This window comes from Corvus cornix, chromosome 4 (assembly GCF_000738735.6).
Source record: "Corvus cornix cornix isolate S_Up_H32 chromosome 4, ASM73873v5, whole genome shotgun sequence".
In the NCBI taxonomy this organism is placed as follows: Eukaryota; Metazoa; Chordata; class Aves; order Passeriformes; family Corvidae; genus Corvus; species Corvus cornix.
This window is the reverse complement of record NC_046334.1, coordinates 14,809,158-14,818,589: the sequence shown is the minus strand read 5'-3', so window position 1 is coordinate 14,818,589 and position 9,432 is coordinate 14,809,158. Positions and strand designations below refer to the sequence as shown.

General features: G+C 41.7%; 1 protein-coding gene across 2 annotated transcripts; it reads left to right on the top strand.

Annotated features, from left to right (window-relative positions):
* Window positions 1–2,402: 2,402 nt before the first annotated feature.
* Window positions 2,403–8,384, top strand: LSM6 (LSM6 homolog, U6 small nuclear RNA and mRNA degradation associated). 2 transcript variants are annotated; one of them, XM_039550520.1, is made up of 4 exons: window positions 2,403–2,459; window positions 3,390–3,499; window positions 6,595–6,708; window positions 8,200–8,384. In XM_039550520.1, the coding sequence occupies exons 2-4, from the start codon at window positions 3,406–3,408 to the stop codon at window positions 8,232–8,234; spliced, it is 243 nt and encodes an 80-aa protein (XP_039406454.1). In that variant the 5' UTR covers window positions 2,403–2,459; window positions 3,390–3,405; the 3' UTR covers window positions 8,235–8,384. The 2 variants fall into 2 exon arrangements, with proteins under 2 accessions (XP_039406454.1, XP_010410297.1); XM_010411995.3 differs by lacking the exon at window positions 2,403–2,459 and adding an exon at window positions 2,608–2,857.
* The last annotated feature ends 1,048 nt before the right edge of the window (window positions 8,385–9,432 follow it).

Below are 9,432 nucleotides of genomic sequence, written 5' to 3'. Positions count from 1 at the left end.
ATGACAAAGGCCAACACACCTCTTTTCTTTGTAACTCTGTAACCATTTATGTTTGAGGTGAAGATGTTAATATGGAAATTTTGTGAGCTGGGAACGACTACAAACTCTATCATTGTAATTTATGACCTTTCATCTGAGGCCAAATGTAAAGGCAATTGCAATTGTTCTATATCTCAAGGCCAGCACACAGCAGATGTGTGAAATTTGGAGCGCTAGACATAAACTTTTATTACCAAATTATAAATAATTTCTATCACTTACAATGTTCACCTTTCAAGTTCATCTTGATTAAAACGCAAGGGCAGCATCTCACTGATTTCCATGAGTTATACAGCTGAAAAAGCTCTACCATGGTACACTAGGAAAAGATAAAGCAATGCAGCATTTAAAAAAATCTACTGAGAGCGAGGTATGCAACATTTTAGAACAAAATATGTTTTAATCTAGAGCACAAACAAACAAAAGATAATCATTAGTCAATGACACCTGAATTATATTTTCACTCTTGGAGATTTGGAATCCTTAAGGAGTCCATTTAAGGCTAATTTACCTCTGGGAACAGCACATGAGACTGCTTTGAGACCTGTGGCAAACCAAGGAAAATTACCCAAGATTTGGGTTCATGACTTGGTCTCAAACTATGGAAGAGGGGAGCTAAAAATATCGACTTTGCCAATCTCAATGCCTAAAGCTCCGATGTGTTTGTGAGGTTCACAGGCTGTGAAGCAGGAAAGTACAAGGATTTTCTTGACTGACAGCAGACAATCAAAGTATCCACACACATAGAAGCTGTAATTAAGTATAAGCCTCAGCGAGCTAGAAAGCAGCCTATTGAGCAGAAGGCAAAACAGCTCATCAGTTTCTGATGGCTCAGAAAGAAAGAAATACAAGTTCTGAAGACAAACTCGTAAGAAATAAAACAAAGAGGAAGACTCACAAAACAAAGTGTCCCTGGTTGTATTTGCAAAATTGCCATGCAAATTTACCAGCCCAGGCATGAAAGTTTTATTTGCCCAATCTTTATACTGGAGATTGATAACAATGAAAACAGGAATATTCCCTTATCAAAGCATTACTCACTGAAGCCAGGCAGCCAAATAAAACTTTGCAAGTCTGCTCCCTGGAGTAACTATTTTATGTTCCTTTTCTGCTTCAAGTACTAGATATAATCAAGCACAGTTGGATGCTCCTGATTAACATGACGGTTGCCTGGAAACACAGGCACAGTGTGGCCAAACTTCCCTGACCGAGCCTGTGCTTGAACTCTGGGACAGGCAGGTGAGTGAGGTCGGGTTTGCAGCCCTTGCCTCTTAAAGCCATTTAGTCTAAGCTTTAGAGAAAAAATTGTTACTGGACACGTGTTCAAAAAGAGAAGATAACTCTAGAAAGAAGCAAGAATACAAATCTGTCTTCTGAAAAGCCATGGTATATTTTCTTTGTATCATGAGAACTGAGAAGTTTGGAAAGGTACTAAATCAATAATGGACGAATAAAAAAACCCAACAAAACAAAACAGTCCAGAAGCTTTCACAGATGATTAACTCCTGTCACAGTACTAAATCCTAAAAAAAAAAAAAAAAAAAAAAAAAAAAAAAGAAGTATTTTCCAGACATCAGGAGATAGCTGTGAGAAAGCAGGAAAAACAAGTGAGATGACAGAAGTAGAAGAGTAGAAGGTGAATTCGGCTTCTCCTTGTGGCAAGTTATTCCCAGGTGACTTTAAAAAAAAAAAAATCTCTTAGGTTTCTATGTTCACCAATTCCTCTGCGAAATGAACTGAGCGGCACCTTCAGCACTTTCGTGTCTGCTCCTGGACAGGACACCTGCGAGGTGCTCACTGTGTCTCCAGTAAGTACAAGATTATTTGGGAATCAACAGGATCTCATTAGAGTAGAATACAATAATGTACTGGATCGTATCGGACATTAGGAGGAACTTCTTCACAGAAAGGGTGATTAGACATTGGGATGGGCTGCCCAGGGAGGTGGAGGAGTCACCTCCTGGAGGCATTTAACGAAAGACTGGATGTGGCACTCGGTGCCACGGTCTGGTTGACACGGGGGTGTTGACTAGCAGGTTGGACTCGATGATCTCTGAGGTCTTTCCCAACCTAACTGGTCCTGTGGGTTTTTTTCCCACAAGACATCTTTTTCCTGTAAGATTCTCTCCGTAAGAAACCGATGGGACGTTATATTGTGTGGAACTCTAAGCAAGACACACAAAACCACCCCCATGTCCGTGAGGGACCGGGGCTCGTCTGCCGCGATCCCCCCGCAGCGCGGCCTCAGCGCCTCAGGGGAGCCTCCACGGGCACGAGGAGCGCACCCTCAGCCCCCGGCCCCGCCCCGCGCTCCGGCCCCTGCGCGGATTGTCCCGCCCGGCCGCCGTAGCGGGGCGGGGCCGCGGCGGGCGGGGAGCGCCGGGAAAGGGCGCGGGAAGCGCCGGGAGAGGCGGCGGGCGGTGAGTGTGGGGCCGGCCCGAGGCCGCGCCTGTGCCCTCCGTGGGGGCTTGCCATGGAGCCGCGGTCTCCGGCCGGGACCTCCCCCGGGGCGCTGGGGCCGGGCTGGAACACGAGGGTTCCAAACGGGGGGAGCGGCTCCAAGTGCGTGTGTGGTCCGGGAAAGGGACCCAGCCCTTGGGGCGCCAGCATCGCTGGTGGCAGTGGGTGTTGGTAGGGAAACAGTGAGGATCCCTGGATTCACGGCTGGAATTGCCCATTGCGCTTTGCCCCAGGAAGCAGCGAAATGAAGTTGGCACCGTACGGGTGTTTTCTGCCTTAGACTGAAGTCACAGAACAAAGCGATGTTAAGAGCAGAAGTCAAGCGAACACTGACAGAGGGGGTCTTGCAGCAAACTGGGTGCGTGTGCTGCGTTTTTTAACCACAGCATCTTTTCTCTGTGGTTTAATCACAAGCCTTAACTTAGTGTGCTGTGTCGTCTGAAGGCATCCTTTTAAATTTATGCTTTTCTTGTATTTGTGAGCTGAGATCAAAACTACTCTTCCTGTTCCCGCACAGACATGGATGGACTGCTCCCTCCGCCCCTAAAGACATGCAACACCTACTTATGGCTTAGCCCTCTAAAACCATTTTAGCAAAAGGTTTTAGGGATGATGAGGCCTTTGGCGCTGTTGAAATTTAACAGATGCACAGTGGGGCAAACAAGGATTCTTAGTTACACTTTAAGAAGTAATAAAAATGCCAAAGGGAAAGTTTATTGCAGTGACTATAGGAGCTCTGTCTCCCCATCTCAACCCTTAAGATTTTGCTTTTATCTCCTTCAGCATTTTCTCCTGCTGAAAGCGTGACAGATCAGGGGTCTGCCTGTCTGTACAGAGGATTTAAAACAATGTGGAAGCATGTCTCTTATCCTAATGTTTTCACTTCTCAGCTAACCTGAGATCAGGATGAGTCTACGGAAGCAAACCCCCAGTGACTTCCTAAAACAAATCATTGGAAGGCCAGTTGTTGTAAAATTAAATTCTGGAGTTGATTATCGAGGTAAGTTCTCCATCTGTCTCTCACAGTGAGTAAAGTAATTCATTGGGGAAACTGGAATAGATGCATTGATTTTGAAAAGAAAAACAGTGTGATGCAGAATCGTGGAGTGTGAGAACAGAGATCTCAGAATGGTGACAGTAAAGGAGAAAGTGATAAAAAGGGGGGTAACAGTGGATTTAGAGATTTAAACTACTGATCTAAATCATTAGTGTCCTTGGTCACAGATGACTAAACTGAATGATTTGGAGTTTCTAAACTGATACTGGGAAGATTGTTTGGAATTACAACTCCTGAAATGGCCAAGCTGCCCCCTTTAAGCACCTCATGTTGGAACTACACTTTTCTTCACCTTTCTGTTCTCCATTTCCTAGTATAGATCTTGGGCTAGAAAAGCTTCAGAGTAAACCATGCTGTCAGTCATAACAGAATTCTTACACGAGGGGTAAGAGCATTATTGACATTCTTGGTTAAACAACTGCCTAGACCTGTGTTGGATCAAAACTCACAGAGATACAGGAAGAACTTTAGTGTAGCTTTTGCCAACTTCATTTTAACACAACCCATCAGTTTTATTCCTGATTTCTTCACCCTACCAGTATACCTATGTGGACTGTATATAGGATTATAGATGTTTTTCAGTAGCAGATTAAACTTGTCTGTGCAGTGAAATGTCCTGGTCCTGCTCCCATTAAGATAACAGTATCAACCTATCCAATTTTTTTAGTAGTATCCAAACTCAATTAAAACTAATCATGTATTTTCTATTGTGCTCTATTAAGAGATTTTATTCTCTAATTACTTAAACATGATGGTTCTGCAACACATCCCTGCTTCAGAGAGGTTTACTTCAACTGGCTTAGCTTAGCACTTGTGAGAGGAGACTTGTTTGTTCTGTGACAAGGAATCTATGCTATGACAGTTTTAATTTGTTTCTGTTCACTGGTGGAGTGTTCACTGGCACTTCCTGTTTCTCTTCAGTGTTACTCAGCTTACAAAATTTGCAGTCTCTCATTTCTTTGAGAACCACGTTGTCTGAGCACTTCAGGTGGGGTTGGTGGCTTAAAAAGTTCACTGCCTCTGTCAGTTCTTTAGTGCAGGAGAATGAAGAGAGCTCATTAAAGTCCATTAAAGCGAGTCATCATTTACCTGAGGGTACACACGAGGCAGGGCCAAACCGGATTTGGTTTTTTTGCTGTACTTCCTATTTCCTTTGAGACCATTGCTACCTTTCCCTTGGTAAGATCCATTTATAAATGCTGTAGATGAAATACTCAACTTTCCCCTCAGCAAAGCTAGTTTAATGTGCCTTCAGTCAAACACCACATTAATTGAACAAGAGTTCCTTGAACACCCGTATTTGTCATGGATTTTTCCCCCCTTCCCTTCCTTATTTCCCTGTGCACTCTTTTGATCTTGTGACAGAAAATCTGTGTAGTGTTTTCATTTGAATAATATGCACTTAGTTTTTTTTCTGCAGAAATGTGACCACCAGTTGTAAAAGCCAAACATTTACAAAACAGCATCTCAGACTATTGTTGCAGATCTGTCCAGATTCTCCCCCAGGCTGTGTTGCTGATTTTTTTGTTGCCTCCACCCTCTGAGGCCCCACACGCACCACCGTGGCCTCATGCAAGTGTTGATGTGTAACTGTGAAATGTTTTGAGTCGTTGCCAAGTGCTGCAAATATTCAAGGCAGGAAGCCCTAGGAAATAATCAGGGATACATTAATGTATGATTTCTGTGTGTAAAGATGGGTATGTACATTAAAACATCTCTACATACAGATAAAACAGATAAATTGCTAGCCAGGATGGGCAGTGATCATATTTGATGCCATTAGTGGTGTAAGAGTAAACACAAAGAAAAGGAGGAAGAGAATGAAACAACCATGAATGCACTCTAGGAACAAGAGTTTGTAAATACTGCATTTATGGCCCACTGAGTGGTAGCTTGGGTAAATCCGCATGGTCCAATTCTAATTTTGGACAAACAGATTTTTGTTTTCTGTTGTGTGGATCCCTCAGGATTACTAGAGTGGAAAAGAATCCTGACTTTGGTTTGGGTTTTTTGGTGCATTTAGTGACACTTTGTGAGCAGTTTTTCCTCTGTCTGTGGAAACAATAGAGAGAAAAACAGAAAGGAAAATAATAATCTTTAAACCATGACACATTGGCAGAAGAAGTTGAATTCCTGATTATTAACTGGAAGATCCTACAGTAACACTTCCGAAAAATGAGAATGTGTCCTGAGTTTTCTCCCTCTTCCTAAGTACAGCCAAAATACTATTATTTCAAGTTTGACTGCTAGATAAATAGCTAGGTGTTTTTCAAACAGAGGGAAAATTATTTAAGTAGTATTGTCTCTGCAAGGATGAAGTCAGGAAAACCCACAGGCAAGAGGAAGATAAAACAACTTGCAAAAAGCTGTATTAATTGTGTGCTACTAAAATGCATGTTTTCCTGATCCAAAAAATAATCTAATATTACAAATGACATTTTTTTTTCTTTATTGCATTATCTAAACGGTGTAATTTTATTTTTGTGGGAAGATTTCAGTGCCCTTTGTTGAAAAATACGTAGAATTTTGTTGACATCAAAACAGAGACTTGCAGCCAGTGTTCTTCTAGATCTGTAAGCATGAAGACAAATACGTGTATGGTGTCCTGTATTGAAAGGGTTGTTTTTCAGCTATATCCTTTACAAGTTTTGCTGATAACTCAGTTTACATAGCTTTGTCCTTAGGTTATCCAGTTACACTTAATATCACAGGTTCTTTTTGGTGGGTGCTTAAAACACAAGTGAGAAGAGACAACTTAAACATTCAAAGTGGAAATTGTCCATCTTTTGAAGTAATACCTTAATAACTTCTTTTTTTACTCCCACAACTCTTACACCAACTGATAACATTGCTACCAGAGTGCCTGGGATTCCTCTCTCCCAGCTGAATTCTTTAAAGATACCTCTCCAAGCTTGGATTTTTAGTTTGTTAAAAGATATAGGGTGGGTTTTTTTCCTGTACTGTTCAAACACAATGCATTTTTGTTTATTTTAAAGTAAGTTCAAGCTGATTCTCTTTTAAACTGCCACTGTTTTCAGGTGTCCTGGCTTGCCTGGATGGATATATGAACATAGCTCTGGAGCAGACTGAAGAATATGTAAATGGACAATTAAAGAACAAGTACGGGGATGCATTTATCCGAGGAAATAATGGTAATTCCTACTCCTGTTGCTGCACATTAGCAAATTGTGTTTTGATATTCTGAATCTGACGGGTGGTTGAGGTGCAAGTCAGCTGCCTGTAAGCCTAAAACTAATATCCCGTCTTGGAAATCTTAACAGTATTTGCTTTTTACAGTTTCACTTTCCAGGGTCTGTGCTTTTCTGCATTCCTGTGGTCCATTTTGCTTCTGAACTTGAAGTTCATTTAGAGAATCATGCTCTTTTCTAGCCTTCCTTGGAGCTTATTTTCTACTGTTTGACAGGCTTACTCTTTTGCACTTACTGCTTGCTTAGATGGCCTCTGCACCATAAGAGTTTGTGTTTTCTAGGCAAGCTACTGCATAAATTTATGCTACAGTGCAGCTATTACAGTGACACTAATATTTTCTGGTGAAGCAGTTTTCCAGAACTGAATGAATGCTGATCCTTAGTTCTGGAGGCTATTTTCATCTCTTGAGTAAAGATTTTACCACCAGTTAAGAAAATCACTCATGCTTTAATATCAAGCCTTTGAATAGCTGAGTGCAGTAGGTGGATTTTAGTGCACTTCAAGGACAATCCCAGGCTCCTGAAATGACTCCCTGGTATCAGGCTGTAATAGCAGGACATGCCAGGGAGAAGAGTATCTAAAAATAGAAAAGGTTCACAAGTCGGATGTGAAGAGACTTGAAAGGAGGTAAATGAAGCAGAGTTTGACTGAGTTGCTTGGGAAGAAAATGGAGGGATGGAATAAAAAGACACAAGGACCAAATCCCATGTTAGAAAAAGAGTCAAAGAGGATGTGGTACCAGTGTAAAAGCATTTTAGGTGGAGAAATAATCCTTGAAACAAGGCCCACCCTTGCTTTTTGCAAGGCATTTGGATTTGTTATGCTAAGGACTGGAGTGACATTACAGCTGGAGGGTCAATTAAGGAAATAATCTGTTACGAAAGTTAAAGGGATGAGAGGCAGAAGGCTCAAGAACCGGCTGGACAGAGAACTGAAGACATCCCAGGTTTAGTAGCACAGTATCATGTTGTGAATGGATCTGTTCTGGGGATATCATCAGCCAAGCAGGAGGAGGATGTGTGTTCCTTCATAACTAATCATTAGTTTTGCCTTAAGTGCTTGCGATTTCCAGCTCTTATTGAAAGATCACAGCATTAGTGTCTGACACCTGTAATTCTGCTGCTGAGGAACTCTCTCATGCTCCCTTCAGTAATACTGCAGGGCACTACCTTTGTTCACTATCAGCCTACATCTGCTGGAACATAGTTGGGCTATGAATAAAATAAATACTGAACCAAAGTAATACATAATGTTTAGATCTAATGGCATTTTTTGAAACCTGGAGTTAAAAGTTGCCTGGCTTTGTTTGTGCTGAATGGGATTTATTACAGCGTCGGTTTACAAGCCATGGAAATAAGATGTTTGAAATAAAAAGGCTTCTGTGTGTTATTTACCAGTGCCCTCTTCTGTGTGCCACTTTCTCTTTTCCACAGTGTTGTACATAAGCACCCAGAAGAGGAGGATGTGAAGATGCCAGAAGGAGGCTGTTTTTTTGTACTTGTGAACCTCTTTGAAGTGATGAGCCCTATTTGATTTGTAGTTCATAATCCGCAGGTGAAATACACAAGTGTTTAAATATTTTTTTTAAATAAATGTGAACGGGTGTAAACTGCCTGAATGTTTTTGTTTCAAAGCACTGCTTTGTTCCATGGTACAGAAAAAAAAATAAAAGAGAAGCATGTAATAGTACTGCAAGACTAATTTGAAGCAACAGCTCATTTAATTATGCTGTTACAAAAATACAGATTGGAAGGTAAGCAGGCATGGAGTAATTGCAAATCAGAGCCCTTTATTATGGCAAAACAATAGGTTAACTGACGCTGGGAAGGGAAATGCTAATGGTTTGGTGACAATGACCTGTCCCCTTTGGAAAACACAGGGTCAGCTTTAAATGCCAGTCTAGTAAGAGTCGTCGGGTAAAAAGTTCAGCTGTCCAAAAAATCGTGAATTGTGGATTGAATCAAGAGATGTAACACTGACACTTCAACAGTTAGGGGTGGGGAAAGAATTGAATCAAATGGAAGAAAAGCCTTAAGGGTGTAAAGAAAGCTCTGTGCCAGCTGAGGAAGTCAGTCAGAGGTGAAGAGCTCTCAGTTGGTATGTCAGTACAGCCTAGTAGCTACTTCACCTCCTGCCTGTGTACCCCCCACCCTTCCTCTGCTTGGGGTGACCTTTTTCTTGTGCTTCTCTGCCAGACACAATGGACTTTTTCAGTAAAAAGCCATTTTAACTAATACCTAAAGCTACTCCTGAAAACACACTAGGAATCTGAAAGTTTTTGTAAACATGCCACATGTGTCCTCTCCAGCCAGTTCCCTCTTTCTCCCATCCATTCCCCCCACAACCTGGTACCATCTCTATATTCTCTGTGTCTAGCCAGAAATGAGAACAAAAGCATTAGAGTATGGGGTATGCATTAGTGAGGGGGAGCCTCTGAGCAGACAACAGGGAGGGAAGTTGTTTGTGTGTATTTTGCAACAATGCTCCCAGATAATCAAAGCACAGTGAGTAAATCCAGCTCAGTTTTACATGGATATTTATTCCAATTTATAACATGTGTTTTCTCCTTTCACATGCAGTCAGCCAAGAAAAAAACCCAAACCAACTCTGAACATTCAGATATTCCTTTGCCTGAGTGTTTCTGCACTTAACATCCACACACTGAG

Coding starts and splice junctions, on each gene's coding strand:
- LSM6 (XM_039550520.1), top strand. CDS start 3,406: ATGAGTCTACGGAAGCAAACCCCCAGTGACTTCCTAAAACAAATCATT. Junction 3,500..6,594: donor TTCTGGAGTTGATTATCGAG/GTAAGTTCTCCA, acceptor CACTGTTTTCAG/GTGTCCTGGCTTGCCTGGAT. Junction 6,709..8,199: donor ATTTATCCGAGGAAATAATG/GTAATTCCTACT, acceptor TCTTTTCCACAG/TGTTGTACATAAGCACCCAG.